Raw genomic sequence first — 17,540 nt, 5'->3', positions numbered from 1 at the left:
AATAAAAATATACTTAAAATTATAACTAAATTTATCCCATCAAATCAAATCAATTTTTAGAACAAATTTGAATAGTATATCCAAGCATTTAACAAAACAATCATATAAAAAAAAAACAAAAAAAAAACTCATAGTATAACACATAACAAAATAAATGCAGAGAACCACATTGGATATAATAAAATAAGCTAATATTGATATTTTATTTAAATAGTAGGGTTTTAGGGTATGAAAATTTACAATTATAACCCTTAGCAATGCGTGTGGGGTGGGGCGGGGATGAGGAGGGGCGGGGTGGGGTGGGTCTAAAAAGTTTAAACCTATCCCTGCCTCGCCCCGTGGTGCGGAGCTAAAATCTTACCCCATCCCCGCCCCATCACCTTTGCGGAGCAGGGAAAACCTGCGGGGGGCGAAGCGGGGGAGGAGCGGGTTAAACGGGGCAGGGCAAAATTGCCATCCTTAGACGAAGTTTCATATACAAACCTATTACTGGAACTTCTTCAAGCCTTTGTGTCCTCTTAATTTCTGTACTTGTTGAAATATTCTTTTTTTCTTTTCTTTAAATCATTTAAAGCTTTTAATTATAGAAAATTACCAAATTGTCTCATTTTAAATAATACATAAGTAAAAAATGATATTACAATAAATTTATAACGGTAATTTTGTTCATAATAAAAAAAAAAATCAATTGGGTAAAATTGATCCATCTGGATTGAGTTAGGTATCGGCTCACGAGTTACTGGTCCAACTAGAGGGATTAGTCCAATTTCATAACAATTTTTATATTTTTTTCCTTAGAATCTTTGATAACAAAGCTTAGAGCTCGTAGTGTTTTTGGAAGGCAAGAATTTGTATTGCTAGTTTTTAATGAAGTTATTTCATTATATCTACTTAAAAAAAGAAGAAGGAAAAAAGAAAAAAAAAGAAAAGAAAAAGAGAGGAGTCATCGAAATTGTAAAAGCATACAATCCAAGCCGTCGATCCCCACTTAGCCACGATCAAATCCAACGTCCTTCATACGCCACGTCATCAATCCGTGGCTCACCCTAACCTCCAATCAAAACAAACCAAAGACCTCTTCACGCATCCTCTGCTAGCCGTCGATTTCGACTTCAAACTCCCCCAAATCCAACAGCCCTTAAATCACCATGTCATCAATCCGCGTCTTCACCTAGCCCCCAATCAAAATCAACCTAACCGCACTATATATACCAAAATACTAAACCCATCTCTTCATCGTATCAAATTTCCCAACAAACTCTCTCTCTCTCCGAATTCATTGTTTGTATTTGTTTACCCAAAAAAAAAAAAAAACAAGAAAATTCCAATGGCACCCAAGGCCGAGAAAAAGCCCGCTGAGAAGAAGCCAGCCTCCGAGAAACCCACGGAGGAGAAGAAATCCGCAGTCGCCGAGAAAGCCCCGGCGGAGAAGAAGCCCAAGGCCGGGAAGAAGCTTCCCAAGGAAGGTGGAGCCGGCGCCGGAGACAAGAAGAAGAAGCGCGTGAAGAAGAGCGTGGAAACCTACAAGATCTACATCTTCAAGGTCCTGAAGCAAGTCCACCCAGACATCGGGATTTCCAGCAAGGCCATGGGGATCATGAACAGCTTCATCAACGATATCTTCGAGAAGCTCGCTCAGGAGGCTTCGCGTTTAGCTCGTTACAACAAGAAGCCAACGATTACTTCTCGGGAGATTCAGACCGCCGTTCGTTTGGTCTTGCCTGGTGAACTCGCCAAGCACGCCGTGTCGGAGGGGACCAAGGCGGTGACAAAGTTTACAAGCTCTTGAATTGAATGATTTGGTATTGCTAGGGTTTCGGGCATTACTTTTTTCATTTTGTGATTAGGGTTAGGGTTTCGGTGGTACTTTCTAATATGATGTCGTTTTATGTTTTTTTTTGAGTAATGTTGGTTGAACCTAATAGTGGTGATGTAAGTACTGATATGATTTTAATTGGAAATGGAAATGCTTTTACCCACATTGATTTCTGTTTCTATTTTTGATTAGTGGTAATATCTATGTGAAATGTTTAGTATATTCAATCTATAATTGATTCCTGTGTTCGTTAAGTTTTTTGCCCATTGAGGAATTTCATAGGATTACTGGGTTAGTCTTTCTAGATTGTTTGGTGATTCTGTGAATGCAACGCAGCAGATGTTGGTTTGTAGTGTGTGTTACTACCCTTTGATGAAGTAGGTAGATGCATTTGATAAGAAATGAGTGTGTGCATTTAATGGTTGCCTTTTAGTTTGTATGTGTGGTGGTATTACAATTGCAGGAATGATTGGAAAAATAAGATTCTATCCGTCTAATTTGAGCAGAGTGAACATATCAACTAATGGAGAGATTACCTTGTTTGTCTATTTATGCATTTAATTTTAATTTTTATGAATTGGGATCTATCTTATGCTGATTCTGTTGTATAAGCCATTTTATGTTTGCATTTTTTTTTTTTTTTTTGCAATGACTTTCTTCCCTCTTCTATATATATATATATATATATATATATATTTGAGATTGTCAGAAGTGGGAATTACATTTGGTTGTTTGGTTTTCACAATTGAAAGGCATCTTGAAGCATATGCATATCTTCCTAGGAGGTTATCTACGTTCTTTGATAAGATTCTTCCCTATGTTAATTACATTATATTCACAAAAAATAAATCACCTCAATGTGCAAAAATATTTCTCTCTGAACCCTTCTTTTCTCATTATCTGATACATTCATGACATTTCTTTGAGAAAATTAATTAAAAAAAGATTTTTTTTTTTTTTTTAACTTAATTGAACTATGTGCAGGAACTGTTTTCGGATGTTGGTCACCTGAAATGTCATACAATCCATTATGACAGGAGTGGATTAGGTTCTTCCGATGAATTCTCTGTTCTGCTGTACTTTATAAAAACATTTTTTTCTTAGGGAACGGCTGAAGTAGTCTTCTCCAGACTAGGAGATGCTGTGGTTGCTGTCAAGAAGTACAACAATGTCCAGCTTGATGGGAAACTAATGAAGATAGAGAGTGTGGGTGTAAACATTGCGACACCTACTGTAGCTCCAGCAGCTAATGGCACTGTTGGAAATTTAAATGGGATTCCGAGAGGGTATGCACGATCTAACAAATAACTCTCTGCTAATGTTCTTTTGCATATTGGTTCTTGTGTTGTCAGGTTTTTGTCTTGTCTGCTTTGCTTGGGATGGCCTACATGATGTCAAGTTTCTTTTTTTTTTTTTTTGGTCTTGTTTGCTTTATTTGGCATGACCCATCTGCTCATTCATTATCATTATTAATTTTTCTCATCTACGGAGGGTATACTTGAAATGCATTTTGGTTAGAATTCAAAACATGGTTGTTTGTCTTTGCTCTATTGATCTTTTTGGCATAAAGAGTACATGGTATGCATGTTTTTTTCATATTTGAATAATTATATTCTACTCATAGCTTTTTATACTGAAAGTTGGAATATCTGGCTGTCAATTTAGTGGGAGACGGTTATGACAAATTCCATTATTTAGATTCTGCTGTAGTAGGAGCATGCATTTTGCTTATGTAGTACCTGATTGGGAAATATATGAAAATTAAGAGGTAGTTTTTATTTATTGCAATGTAGTTTTTTATTTATTGCAATGGTTTTATGTAGAATTAACTGTAAAGCAATTACAGAACAATTTTTGTGGTATATGTGAGTTTGAGAGCTTACAGTAAAAATACTATTAATACCTAAAGTGCATCTAGCGCTTAAATAAACCTTTTTTAGAATTATAATCTGATGGTATGATTTTGTGAAAGATGCTGCAACTATTACCTATAGGGGCCACGTGTGGAAGGAGTCTCTTACCTTGGACTTGGTAGATTTTTGTGGAAGATGCACAAGAATTAAGCCTATGCTGTGCTGCTTTTGTGATGTTCATCCACTCTCTAAATCTGGATTCCTTTTTTCTTTTGATATTCAGAATCATGCACTAGCCTAAGGCTTTTTGGTCTGGGAGAGTTTTATATGTGCCTTCATTGTTGTAGGTGACAATCCTTGGATTCATGTGATTAAAGCATATACTCCATTCATGCATTGATATTCGGAATCATTCGCTAGCCTGTGGAATCAGTTTTGTATGTGTTTTCATGGTTGAAGGTGACAATGTCTGGATTCTTGTGAAAACAAGTAGTTTTAAAGTATACACTCCATTCACACATTGATATTCAGAGGGTTTGTCTGCGGAAGGAATTTTGTATGTCTCTTCATTATTGAAGGTGACAATGCCAGGATTCTTGTGAAAATAAGCGGTTTTTAAGTATATACTCCATTCGCACTGACATCAGGGTCAAGAGTTGTTGCAGGCTTGTAAATCATTTTCAATGCCAACACTCCATATTTTGTTGCTTGATGGTGAAACATTGGTGGTATGGGTTTTAGTAATGCTGTCTTGGTTGAGGAGTCAACTCTGATCAGTCACTGGATGTAAGTGCATTGAATGATTCATGTCTTGTTTTGTTGGCCAATCCAATGGCTTCTTTTATGGGAAGAGAGTGACTCTTATGTGCCTGGTTGAGGCGGGTTCCAAAATGCTTTAGTTGTTGATGGTACCAGACTCACATGAGAGCAAGAGACTGCTTAGCTTTTGCTCTTCTTCTGATTGATTTCAGTGTTTGCAATGTGATTACCATTCTAGTAGCTGCAGGATCATGTTTAGTACTACATTCTACATGGTAGTGCTCTGAAATGACCGACGCTGCATCTGCATTCTGAGCTTGTCGGTATTCCAAACTGAAATCCAAAAAAAGAATAGGCAATGCTAGAAATGCTTCTTTTGACTTTCGGTCTAATTATTGGATAATTCTGTTCGGTTATTATGTTATGTTAACACAAGTATGGTTTGACTTACTATTTTGATTAAATATGTCCTTTTGTTTTAAATATATAATAACAATCTGTAGTGGGTTTTAATCTCATCTTTTATTTAGTTAGTGAATGATGTGACAATTTTTCATTAAGACAAAAGGAGATTCCAGTAAAAAAAGTACTAAATGAGATTTCAATTAAAAAAGTATTAGAAGTAAGTAAATTTATACAAGTGTCTTAAAAGGGGATGGTTCCCAGTTTTTTTTCGTTGCTAAATTGTTGTCACTCAACGAGGAGGTCAAGGTTTAAACACCAATTTTAACTTTTTGAAAACGTCTGTCTTTTGTGTATCTAAGTTGGCTTAATTTGAACTCAAGTAATACTAGCATAAATATGCTCATATGTTCATGGGAACACTAAAAATGGGGAAAGGATCTCCACATTAGTTTTTACAAAGCAATAAGGCTATTGTCCAAGTAGAAGCAACGGAGTATTGCCCCAGCATTCTACTACAATACAACTTTTGTGTATTTTATGTAGCTAGTTAACTTGTTACTTTCACATGAACCCTTAACATTTTTCTTCATTGCTCACAAGTTTGCTATATGGGCAATTGTGACAAAAGGTGTGTTTTATATGATCTTAGAAAATTTGTTGCCTGTAATGTAACTTACTAAACACGTTCATGTTAATGATTTGTCTGCAGATATTTCATATTCTGTCACGAGTGGGAAGATAAACCTGGCCATGGATTATTGCCTGTAATGTGTCCTAAATATGAACAAAATGAAACCTGTTGGTGAATTTTCTTTCAAAATTCGTTTGAGATATTTTGCCATCGTTACCTGTTCCTTTTCTTGTCAGTGTTCCTGTTTCGTTGCCAAGGAATTGAGAAAATCAAAGAAAATAGACTTCATTCTCACGCCCTCAAAATCGTATGGGCTTTGTGGAACAGAAGAAATAATCTTCGGCTTGGGAAAGCCAGTGGTACACTTGGACAGCTTTTCTCACAGGCCAAAGACAGAGTGAAGGAATTTGCACTATATAACGCCATTACGACCTCGGCTATGCGAAGTATACCGGCACGTTGGACACCACCGGGTGATGAGTATTACAAAGTAAACTTTGATGGGGCCCTGTTTCAGGCAGATAACTGTGCGGGTTTAGGAGTTGTAATAAGGAATGGAGATGGACAGGTCATGGCGTCTCTTTCTCAGAACATCCCCCTTCCCTCGACGGTCATTGAAGTGGAGGCATTGGCAGCATGCAGAGCACTAATCCTAGCGCAGGAAACTGGTTTCACCCGAGTAGTGTTGGAAGGGGACTCTCAGACCCTCATCACTGCTCTCAAAACTAGTTCACACACTTTGGCTCATTTCGGACACATTGTTCAGGATATACGGTATTTAGCCTCTAGTTTTTCAGATGTAAGGTATTCACATGTACGTAGGCAATGCAATACTGTAGCTCACTCACTTGCGAGATGAGCAATCCTTTCCCCTTGTTTACAAGTCTGGATGGAAGATGTAACACCAGAACTTGCAGATGTAATTCAAGCTGACTTACAAAGCCATTGAGTAATAAAATGCACGGTATTGATTCTCAAAAAAAAAAAAAAAAAAAAAAAAAAAAAAAAACCATCCAAAAATTAATCCTCCAAGCGGAAAAAGAGGTGAGCTACAAATTTTAAAGGGAGAGATGTCAGCTTCCCCAGTCCGAACCCCAAATAGAAAACCAGTAACATTTTTTCCCCATAACAAAAAATAAGCACTCAAATCATACTCATTTAATACTATCCCAATGTTTCATTTTGATCAACTAGAGATTTAAATGTAGCAATTTAAACTTGACAAACTAAATCACACATATATTTAGATTCTCAAAAAAAAAAAAAAAAAAAAAATCACATATTTGACAAGGCATGAGAAGTGGGGTGGGGGGGGGGGGGGGGAGAGGAGGGATGCTAAAAGGGAGAGAGTAGATGTGGTGCAAAGCTAAAAAAAATGATCAGTCGTACTCCCCAAAAAAAATACTGGTATCTTGGATACCAATTGATGCTGAAACGGATAAACTAGCTAATGGTTTTGCGCATAGTGCAAGTATTTCAACATGAAACACCGGACTCATTAGTCTGGATAGTACATCCTTATGCACTAATAGAATGGAGAAACAATAGAATGATATGTTCAGAGTTCATAACTGACCCTAAAACCATCAGACTCATTAGTCTGGATGATACTTCCCTACGCACTAAATGCATGGGAATTGCCAGAGCGTTGGTTCAAGCCATATGGGGTGCGACATACTGTAATTATATTTTTAACCATTTTAAATAAATAAATAATAACTTAACAATACTTTTAATTATAATACAAGCAGATAGCTTTATAAAATGATTAAAAATTATTTTATCAATCAAAAGGGTGACTATGTAGAATAAAATATTGGGCCCTAGAATAATTTGAGAGAAAACTACATAACAGTTGACAATTGACAATTGACAATGAGGAAGAGGTAATGCTTGTTAAGCTTTTGTTTGATTACACATTCGTTTTGCTAAATGAGAGTTGTGAGAGGCACTCCTTTCTTTCTCTCTTCTCCCCTCTCTTAGGTGGTAACTCATGGAATGATTCCATGAGACCTTCCTCTCTCCCTGCATGTGGAACTTACAAATATATAGAAAATCATATATTGTGAGAAAGTGACTTCATGGAGTTGCAACATAATAAGATGATCCTCTCCTCTCCTCTCCTATGCCCTTAACTATTTTCTTAATTTGTACATTTCATCATGTCGAACTCACAAATATATAGAATATCACTGTGCACAGTTTATTTGTATCTTTCTAATATAATAGGTTGTTCAACATTCAGGAAAGGACACAGATCCACCAACTAACGAGTTTGTGAAACATTTCACTGAACTAAAGATAAACTTAATTATTTTATGCATTGCGTAAGTAACAAAATATATCAATGAGAAAATGGCATTCTACAAACAAATCAAATTTTTGGTAAATTCTATCTAAAGACACTTGCTTTTTGGTTTCCACTACTTCTTAAAATTTGGAAAATAAGCCGTGGAGTTTGGAACCATCCTTTCCCCCTGAGTGATTCTAGGACCACAACCTATTTCACCACTTTTTGCCACAACTTTAACGTGGCAAATTATGAATGGTTGACTATCACTTACACATGGACCCACAATTTTTCTTTTACCATTCACACTGCCATATCACAATTGTGGTAAAGAAGTTGTGTAATAGTTTGTGGTACTATATTTTTTTCCCTCCCTCCATGAAGTACAAGTCTCAAGGTAAAGTGGCTTCTGGATCAAATGGGAGTATAGGACCAAACCAATATAGGTAAAGAAGTTGTGTAATAGTTTGTGGTACTATATTTTTTTCCCTCCCTCCATGAAGTACAAGTCTCAAGGTTAAGTGGCTTCTGGATCAAATGGGAGTATAGGACCAAACCAATATAGTGATAGTCTTTCTTGTAACGAAGCCACTGTAGTCTCCTTGAAATGCATTTTGCAGCAGAAAAACTAAGCTACAGTAATGACACCAAATTGTTAACGGTTTCCTATGAAAACCGTAAAACTTATTACTCCCTTGAAACCCAAGTTTGCAAAACTTACTCCCTTCAAACCCAAACTAAACCGATATGAAGAAGAAAATGCAAAGCAGAAATACATATCAATCAGACACAAGAAAGTGAAAAGCTCACAAAGCCTACACGGAGAAGCAAAAAAGACATTCCCATTTAGAAGGCTTACGCTCAACACACAGTCATGACTTGAGGAAATTTGAGAATACAAACTTTCTGCATTAGATAACCGGAAGTTAATGCACCAGGTTATTGATCATTTAATCCCAAAAGGATGGAGGGAGGAAAGCAAACAAAGTTGAGTCCAACTTAGATTCTTGGTATAATATGAATAAATCTACTCACCAGCCAATCAACGTTCTTCTAACTCTATCTAAAATTTGATACCTAGCTATCATTTTGGACAACTGTAACCTGCAGTTCTCATCCAAAAGAAATCTGTGAACCTCCCATTCATGATCTGATTCTGATGTTGAATATCTTCCTATTTCAGCCTAAAAACCCAAGACAGAAAGTGTTACAAGTATTTCAAGATTTGACTAGGTAATTTACAATATGGAAATGATTCAAGAATGCCATCAGTACTGCACAAGTTTGTGTGAAAAAGCAAGTACCATAGTTAAGTGCTAGGCAATATCCAATTACCCATGCCAACATGTGGAATGGAAGGGCATTAGCAATATAAGAACTAAGGTTCCCAATTTGCCACATTACTTGCTGGAAATGTAATATTCATTTAACCATCTAAGATTGAAGATCCTGGTAAATGCAATGTGCTGATGAGTTTTTTGAATCACTTACTTTCTAATGCCAAGCTTTCATACTGAGAAAATGCAGACCCCAAGAGATTTTAGAGCAAGCGTAACATCATAAAAAACTTGTGGTCTTCCATTTCCAGATAACCCAACTGGATTAGCAACCAGCAGTTCAGTGTCTGGTCCTCGGTTGGCAATGATGACACGCAAGGGATGAAGCATTTCTACCTGAAAACGAGAACATAGTGCACTCTGTTTCTCTGGATCCAAAATCTTTTTCCCATCCTTTTGCTGAATAAATAGGTCTAAATCATGATAGCCCATTGAATTTGGTGAGAATCGACCATAAGCTATCTGAACAAGAAGAAACAATATACAATAAATATCAGAAAACTGCAAACATGTAATCATTTGTCAGCAAAATTTGACATCCAAACTTACGCGGTGGTTATAGGAAGAGGACTATAAGTTTCGTCGATACATATTGAGCCCAAGAAAAAAAACCACCCAGGAGTTCACTACTATCTAGTTGACCTCAACCTCTCTCTCAAGCAAAAATAATTCATAATCAGTACCTTGTCTTTTATTTGTTTGATTATTATTTATTAGTGTAAAAATGGTGACCCTAGAAGCAAGTTGGACAGACTATTGGCTCATAGGAACAACAGATATTTGGAACAGTTCACTCATGGTTTGCTAACACCACATGGAAAAACCATATCAGTAGCCAACCTTGATAGGATAATCAAGGTGACCTAGTCATAGTTAAAGACACTGGGACTACAAGATTGCAGTCTAATAGCTTCAATTACCAAATAGCCAATTAAGGTGGTAGGTAGCTTAATTCTTTCCAATTAAGCTACATGGGAGCCCAAGGCCAATGGCTAATCTGTCAACTTGAATTATAGCAAATCAAGTAATGTATTTCTGCATAAAGTAAAACAACATGGGAGGAGGGCCAGCCTAGTCAGGGATACCTAGGATCCAAACTGAAACATTACAATATCCCCACAACAGATTTGAGTTAAAAAGTAGTCTGTCAAAATAATCTTGGTGAAAGATATAAATCCATACCTGGATATTGCAGTCTTTCAAGGTTCTCATGATGTCATATAGGAGACCCTTGTGATCAGCACAGTGTATTTGAAGTAACGTGTAAGCTGGGCTCAATGAATTGTCTACTGTGACACTAGCCTTCTTCAATTTTGACATATCTGGACTAAGAGCTTGAGAGCGGATTTCCTTGTCTGATAATTCATACCCAAATAGCTCCTCAGCTACCTCAGGAGAAAGAGAGGAAATTCCCTGAGGCCATTCATACTCAGTACCTGCCAGCTGAAGTTCACAGCTGATACATGATTCTCCCAAAACAGCATGCACTTGTTCTAGTGTCTCATCTTGTTGCTTCTTTGTGTGTAGAATCTCCCTGAATTGAAATAGTAGATGTGAGTGAAAAAACCATCAAGTTTCACCTTTAGTGATTGTTACATTTGAAAAAAATATCAACAAATAACAATAATAATAATAAGCTCTAATCAATCAGAATGAGGACGGCAATTTAGTCCCATCAATTCTAGTCAGTTCCCTGATTTCTTTGACACATATGGTATATTTTATTTCCAGATGCCCAGGAAAAATAATTACTTGGTTAGCAAAAGTGGAAAGAAAAGTTTAAAAACTGAACATGGAGAAAGCGGGAAAAAGTGGAGGATAGGTACCAAAAAAATACTGTACCATTGACATTAGGGAGCTTAAATCTATATCCTAGATGTAGAAAGACAAAAAAGATAATACAACTTTATTAAAACAATATTTGGATGCTAATTTGGGAATCACATAAAAAAATGGGAATCAGCAAAGTGAGCATGCAATCCAATGATGAGAAAGGCCTGTAATGAAAACGACAAACCACATCACATTTATTTCCTTTAGGCCAAAAGTGGACAATATTATTAAATAGCGCAGAGGAAGGAAATTCTAGACATGATGTTCATTATGTGATAGAAGCCTGCTAATATAGTCAATGACTTTAATAACTCCTCGTAATCAAATCAAATGCATATCAAGAGAAAATTCCACCTTGTATCACCATCATTATCATAATAATAATTATAATATCAAACCCCAAAACAAAACCTCACATGTTATCTTTTATGAAGAAGAGGTCAAGAACACTGCCATCCGGGGTTGTCATCACTTTTACCCTTTGAATTGTAAGCTCAAGCTCACAGAGAACCTGTGTAACACACAGACACACAGACACAAATAAAGCTACTGCATTAGAACCACACAGACACACAAATAAAGAAACTAAAGGGCACTAGAAGAATTAAAGAGAATCATTGTTACCATGTAGTAATCCTTTTCGATCAAGGCTAAAAAACTTCAATAGGTAAACCGGAGAAGACGTGTAGTGTGGATATGATTGGTCCAAGTAAAATGACACCCCATACACGATGGGCATACAGATACAAGATGGTTTTTTAAATTCAACCATCTCAAGATGAGTGAATTGGATTGAGGACTACCCATAATACTATGTAGCACCATACCCCATCAGTAGAAACATCTACAACCAAAAATGGCCATAATACTATATACTGGTAAAAAACGCTTACAGCAAAACGTTGCTGCCATTCCATCAGTAAAAGATTCTTTTCATTCTCATACTGGTCATCCTCAATCAATATAGTACATTATCTATCGTTCACCTCCAAGTTTATAAGCGTAATTACGTACAGAAAGAATTTAGTCATCTATTTCTAGCAATGCAGGTAGTTAGATCTAGTTACATGAGCCCAAGGTCAAAGCTCATGGTTCTTCTATGGTAAATAAAAGAGCTCTGGTATTATGTCACAGAGACTGTCAATCAACTTCAACAATGCACGTAACAGATATTATTCTTGAGCATGACTATGTCGAAAGAACTGAACTTTTTAAGCAAGTTCCATGAATAAGAGTGTTATATGTGACCCGATTTGGCATCACCCCTCTTCTTATCATGTCATCACGCAATTCAAATGCCTTGGTGAGTTCTCCAGTAACACAGCAACCATATATCATAAAATTATATGCTAATGTATCTGGCTTAAGACCTTTGTTTAGCATGGTGTTCCACAACTTAATAGCTTCCTGTAAATTACCCCTTCTACAGTACTCATAGATAAATGTTGAATAGGTAATGCAATCAGGAAAAATACCATTGTCAGTCATTCCAACAAGGAGCTCAGTGGCGTCCTGAATCTTACCCAATTTGCAGAAACCACGGATTAGTATATTATATGTGACAGTGTTGGCTAGAAACCCTTTAAGCATTGCATTGTGCAGCTGTATAGCTTCCTCCATATTTCCTTCCTTTGTAAGGTGGTCAAGGAAACAACCATATGTGAGCTGATTGGGAAGGGCATTACCAATCAGCATTTCCTTCAAAAGAAACTCTGCCTTATCCATATTTCCTGCCTTACATAAACCATTTATCAAGGCAGTATATGTCACCACATTGGGAAAGCATCCCTCAGAAACCATCAAATCCCAAAACCCAAAAGCCTCCTTAAGGTTTCCAGCTTTGCCATATGCATCTATCATACTTGTATATAGTACTTCATCAGGCTTTAGTCCGTAATCATGCATCTCCTTCAAGAGACCAAATAATTTTCTTGTATCATGCTGCTTTAGAGTTCCGCAAATGAGTACTGTATAACACACAAGATCCATGTCTACTCCTCTCTCAACCATCTGACGACAAGTAACCAATGCATCCTTTAACCTTCCCTCCTTGCAGTAACCATGTAAAAGTGCCCCATAACATATCACGTTTAACTTATGATTCTTTTTGTGAAGTTCATCCACGAATTCTTTGGCTTCAGAAACTCTACCTAAAGAACAAAGACCACTAATTAGGGGCCTAAATGTGTATGTATCTGGTTCAAGACCCTTCTCAACCATTTCATCAAGCAATTCAAAGGCTATTACTGTGTTACCATTCATACAGTGACCCTCTATCAGAACATTATAAGTCACCTCATTTGGCATAATGTTACGCTCAACCATTTCATCAAACAAATTACCCGCTTCAGTCATCATATTTGTACGACAGAAACCAGAAATAAGTGCAGTTAAGGTGTAAGTATTAGGTGCAATGCCCTTCCCAGTCATCTCATGATACAACCTAAATGCCTTGTGCAATTCCCCTTCTCTGCAGTATCCACTTATTAGTGATGTATAGGTTGCAACCGTTGGCACCACTCCTTTAACAATCATCTCACCAAAAAGAAACTCTGCTTCATCCAATTTCCCAAACTTGCATTCCCCACTAATCAAAGAATTGTAAGAATACACAGTACCTCTTACACCGGCCTCTGACATCTTACCTAAGTAACAATATGCAACATCCAATTTTCCTCTTCTGCAGAAGGAATCAATTAAAATAGAATAAGTGACATCATTTGGGAACAAACCATTCTCACCCATGTTATTAAAAAGTAACTCTGCTTCATCCAATTTCTCTTCTTTGCACAAAGAATTGATTAAGGCGTTATAAACAAACAAATTAGGCACCACTCCAATTCTCCCCACCCTATTTACAATGTCATAAGCATCTTCAATCTTCCTCTTCCTCCGCAACCCCTCCACAACTCCCGAAAGAGCAGCTTCACTTGGCACAAACCCCAACTCAATCATTTCATTCATCAGCTCCACCCCAGCCTCAAACTCCTGCACTCTGCACAAACCAAGTACTAATGTACAATATGTGACCACATCCGCTTTCAATCCTTTTCCTCTCAACAAATTCTTAATCTCAACAGCCTCCCAAGCTCTTTGGCTCTTGCAGAGCCCATGAATCAACACATTATACATCACAACACTCAAATTGCATCCATTCAACTCTGCCTGCCGAATCATTTCCTCAGCCCTAACAAAATCTTTCAATTCACACAAACTCCTAACCACCACAGTGTATATATAAACATCGGGCTGAAGACCCACATTCACAAACAGATTGAACAACTCCAAAACCGTATTGAATTGCCTAATTCTCACTAGCCCATTTAAAAGGGCACTCAAAGTTCTAACTTCAGGCAACAAATTATTCTCTTTCATTAGCTTTACGACCACGACAGCATCCAATAATCTCTTATTTTGCACATAATTCTGAATCAACAAATCAAAACCCAAACTAGAAGAGAATTTAAATTCCACATAACAATTTAGAAAATGTTCAAAAACCTCTTTTGGGTCCAACCCACGAAGAGAAAGCGTTTGCAAAAGCGAAGAAGCTGGCCAAAAGAGATTGGACTGGACCAGGGAGTGGACCAAAATGCAAAACGAAGTCGTGGTGTGGTGAAAATTGTGGTGCAAGCCCAAGAAATTGAAGAACCTCAAAGCTAACCTGGAGTCATCCATGGTTTGGATCAGAACCTTCTCGACGTGGTGGGGCCCCAAAGTGCTCGAAATGTAGGTGTTGTTGAGTGCGATTTTCCAGCTCCGGTTTCCTCGTACGATGTCTCCGAGGATCGAAACAAAGTGGGAGTCATTTTCGTCATTGTCTTGGGAGGTGAATTTGGAGGTAGAGAGGTTTCTTTGTTTTATGTAATGGATGGTGGAATTTGAGAGAGGTCGATGAGGAAGAGTGAGCTTCATAGTGACTGGGGATTGAAACGAGAGAGTTTTAATTTTTGGATTTGAGGAAGGAAGTGACTAAACTAACTTGGAAGTGCACTTGGGTGGAGGTAACGGGCTTAGTTGAATGTCGAAGTCCAAAGCTACCACGGTTTTTTTTTTTTTCGGGTCTTTTGGGCAGCTTTTATATTTTATGCTACGTTTTTTTTAAAAGCTCGTTTCTTTCTTCCATTTTTTTTTTTTTTTTTTTTTCCACTTTTCTCAAATTTTTTAAGGCACAATATACTTTGTGGCATTCTTTTAGTAAAAATTTTTTCAGCAAAAAACTAGGTAAGTTGTTTCCAAATGAACACATAAAATCCAATGGGTAATTAAAAATATTTTAATACGATGCCAATTTGCCAATGGCGGCTCTAGGAATTTTGTTAAGGGGGTGTCATTAAGAAATTTAAATTAAAAAAAATTTAATTAAAAGAGAATTTGAATATATTAAGTTATAGACAAAAAAAAAAAACATGAATTTTTACAATTTCCTTCTACGATTTTTCAAATTTTGAATTGTTACATGATTGTTCATTATGAGTATTTATTGCCAATATGGGTAGCTATGACAATTTTTTTTGTTAAGTTTGTCTAAATTTTTATTTTTATGTAGTTAATATTATATATTTGTCATTGTTTTTTTTTTTTTATTTTTTATAAAATATTTAAATTAAATGACTAAACTCAACTCATTGGTTTTACATTAATTATTGACGCACACAACCACACTCATTTATAAATAAAACAATTCACTACAAATACTTGAATAATCACTAACTTTGCAATTTGTTTTTTGAATTTTTATAACTTTATAACAAAAAGTTATTATAACATGATAACTATACACACTCATGTAACAAATCATCTCTATTTCCTAATTATCAAATTAGATAAAGTTATATTATATTTATATTTTACACACAAACATCCATGTACACATCATTATTCACTCAAATGACATTATATATAGAAAAGTAATACATACAATCAATATTAGATATATTCATACACATATAATAAAAAATTTATAATAAAAAGTGACAACACTTACTTCTTATAATAAGGGTGCATAAGATTTAAGTTAGGGTGTGCAAAAATATTTTTAAGAAAAAATTAATATGTTAAACTAACAAAAAAAAAATTAAAAAAAAAAAAAATATATATATATATATTTATTATTATTATTTTTTTGAATTCAGGGGTTCATTTGAACCCCCTGACCAAAGAGTAACGCTGCCCTGCAATTTGCTTATTTTTATGCTGTCTCTTTGGAAGTTTATTTGAATTTTCAAAATGATTTTTTTTTTGGTAAAATTAAAGAACGCCTTAAGGACATTGGTTTATAATTTATTTATTTATGAAAAAATGTAATTGATTTTGTGGGGAGTAGAAGAGTCCCCATCTAGGCCTTAAGCCCAATTAACAATTAGGCCATGGGGAACGAATTGGGCCAAGCATGTATACTTGAAGGAAGGCCCAAGGGGCTATAGGGTATAGAAGAAAGGTAATAGCATCATCCCGAGTACCTAAAAGGAGGAGAGCAACACGGGAAAATAGTTCTCGTAAAAAAGGTAAGAAGCTAACTTTACCCGAAGTGAGGTGCACGGATGATCCATGTATAGTTAACAGAAGATGCTTGGAACCATGGGAAACTTCCAAAACATGTAAGAATATTGAAGATCTTCACTTTCGCATTAATGAGGGGGTTCTCACTTAACCTCTGCCACATTGAATGCATGTGAGACAACCTAAACAATACAAACACCCCCAAAAGTCAGAATTCTAGGATAAGGGAAGGGAGGAAATTGATAAAGTAGAGGAAAATATCCTTGAAAATTCGGCTGGCAATAGGACAGTTTTAGAGATAAGAACAAGGAATGTACCTATAAAAAGAGGGAGATAGGCAAATTTTGGAAGGGATTTTTGAGAGGTGGAAAAAATAGTGAAGAAAGGTGAGAGAAGGAAGAGAAGTGAGCTGTTTGAGAAAAAGAGAAAGTGTCTAACACCACGGGAAAAAGAAAATTTCCTGTTGTAACACTTTAGCTTCATTTGAAATATATGTGGTCAATGAAATCAACTGTTTGAGTTTTTCTTTGTGGAGTGTTTTTTTCCTATTGCATATTTACAAATAGATTGTGTTGGACCTTTCAACTGTAATTTGTGGAATTTACCAAGGGCTAGTTTTTCTCGCCCACAAATTTGTTTGACAACTTTTTATATTTCCCATAAAGGTGCTATAAAAAATTTCTTAAATAAACCCTAAGGGGTTGGCTCAATAATTCCTAAGGCCTCATGACATCTATACACCAGAGAGAATAATTAAATATTCAAAAATGGCTGGATACTCTTATTTGTCAAAATTCGAATTTTATAAGTGATTGTGATAAGTACTAATTGTAACTTAACTAAGGCTACACACATCATGCGTTGTGCATGCAAGAGCGTGGTTGAATCCCACATCAATTACTGATAAAAAGGTTTAGCAATTTATAACTTATAGTCACATTTTCCCCATTTTGGCTACCCTTTTTTGGGTTTGAAGGACCTAGGATGTTCCTTTGGTTTTTAAGAACACTTCCAAACTTTTTGTTCAGGTTCCTTTGGTTTTTGCTAAGACAACCAAATATTATTTCTTGTTGGGGCACTATTGGAACAAGAGAGACACAATAAATATTCCCTT

General features: G+C 36.2%; 4 protein-coding genes and 1 long non-coding RNA gene across 9 annotated transcripts; 3 read left to right on the top strand and 2 right to left on the bottom strand.

Moving 5' to 3' along the window:
* The first annotated feature begins 1,236 nt into the window (after positions 1–1,236).
* Positions 1,237–1,994, top strand: LOC115987621 (histone H2B). The gene has a single exon (XM_031111209.1). It carries the CDS (start codon positions 1,328–1,330, stop codon positions 1,787–1,789), a length of 462 nt encoding a protein of 153 aa, XP_030967069.1. The 5' UTR covers positions 1,237–1,327; the 3' UTR covers positions 1,790–1,994.
* Positions 1,995–2,495: 501 nt separating this feature from the next.
* Positions 2,496–6,441, top strand: LOC115987663. Of its 4 annotated transcripts, XM_031111257.1 has the most exons (3): positions 2,496–3,102; positions 5,543–5,597; positions 5,701–6,441. In XM_031111257.1, exons 1-3 carry the CDS (start codon positions 3,008–3,010, stop codon positions 5,863–5,865), a joined length of 315 nt encoding a protein of 104 aa, XP_030967117.1. In that variant the 5' UTR covers positions 2,496–3,007; the 3' UTR covers positions 5,866–6,441. The 4 variants fall into 4 exon arrangements, 1 of the variants encoding a protein (XP_030967117.1); XR_004091187.1 differs by lacking the exons at positions 5,543–5,597; positions 5,701–6,441 and adding an exon at positions 3,811–4,878 and having other exon boundaries at positions 2,500–3,102; XR_004091184.1 differs by lacking the exons at positions 5,543–5,597; positions 5,701–6,441 and adding an exon at positions 3,789–4,878 and having other exon boundaries at positions 2,500–3,102.
* An 830-nt stretch (positions 6,442–7,271) lies between these two features.
* On the top strand, positions 7,272–8,984 carry LOC115987615. Its single transcript, XR_004091160.1, has 2 exons — positions 7,272–8,081; positions 8,201–8,984. It is a non-coding gene; the product is annotated as an uncharacterized LOC115987615 (long non-coding RNA).
* Positions 8,615–11,875, bottom strand: LOC115987600 (ACT domain-containing protein ACR9-like). 2 transcript variants are annotated; one of them, XM_031111193.1, is made up of 5 exons: positions 11,549–11,875; positions 11,341–11,435; positions 10,274–10,625; positions 9,246–9,553; positions 8,615–8,938 (listed from the first exon to the last, which is right to left on the bottom strand). In XM_031111193.1, the coding sequence occupies exons 1-4, from the start codon at positions 11,549–11,551 to the stop codon at positions 9,263–9,265; spliced, it is 741 nt and encodes a 246-aa protein (XP_030967053.1). In that variant the 5' UTR covers positions 11,552–11,875; the 3' UTR covers positions 8,615–8,938; positions 9,246–9,262. The 2 variants fall into 2 exon arrangements, with proteins under 2 accessions (XP_030967053.1, XP_030967047.1); XM_031111187.1 differs by having other exon boundaries at positions 8,615–9,553.
* A 22-nt stretch (positions 11,876–11,897) lies between these two features.
* Positions 11,898–14,954, bottom strand: LOC115987592 (putative pentatricopeptide repeat-containing protein At5g59900). The gene has a single exon (XM_031111180.1). It carries the CDS (start codon positions 14,837–14,839, stop codon positions 12,113–12,115), a length of 2,727 nt encoding a protein of 908 aa, XP_030967040.1. The 5' UTR covers positions 14,840–14,954; the 3' UTR covers positions 11,898–12,112.
* Positions 14,955–17,540: the final 2,586 nt, after the last annotated feature.

This window comes from Quercus lobata, chromosome 1, assembly GCF_001633185.2.
Source record: "Quercus lobata isolate SW786 chromosome 1, ValleyOak3.0 Primary Assembly, whole genome shotgun sequence".
In the NCBI taxonomy this organism is placed as follows: Eukaryota; Viridiplantae; Streptophyta; class Magnoliopsida; order Fagales; family Fagaceae; genus Quercus; species Quercus lobata.
Note: the sequence above shows the minus strand (reverse complement) of the source record. Positions and strands in the feature narration are given on the sequence as shown.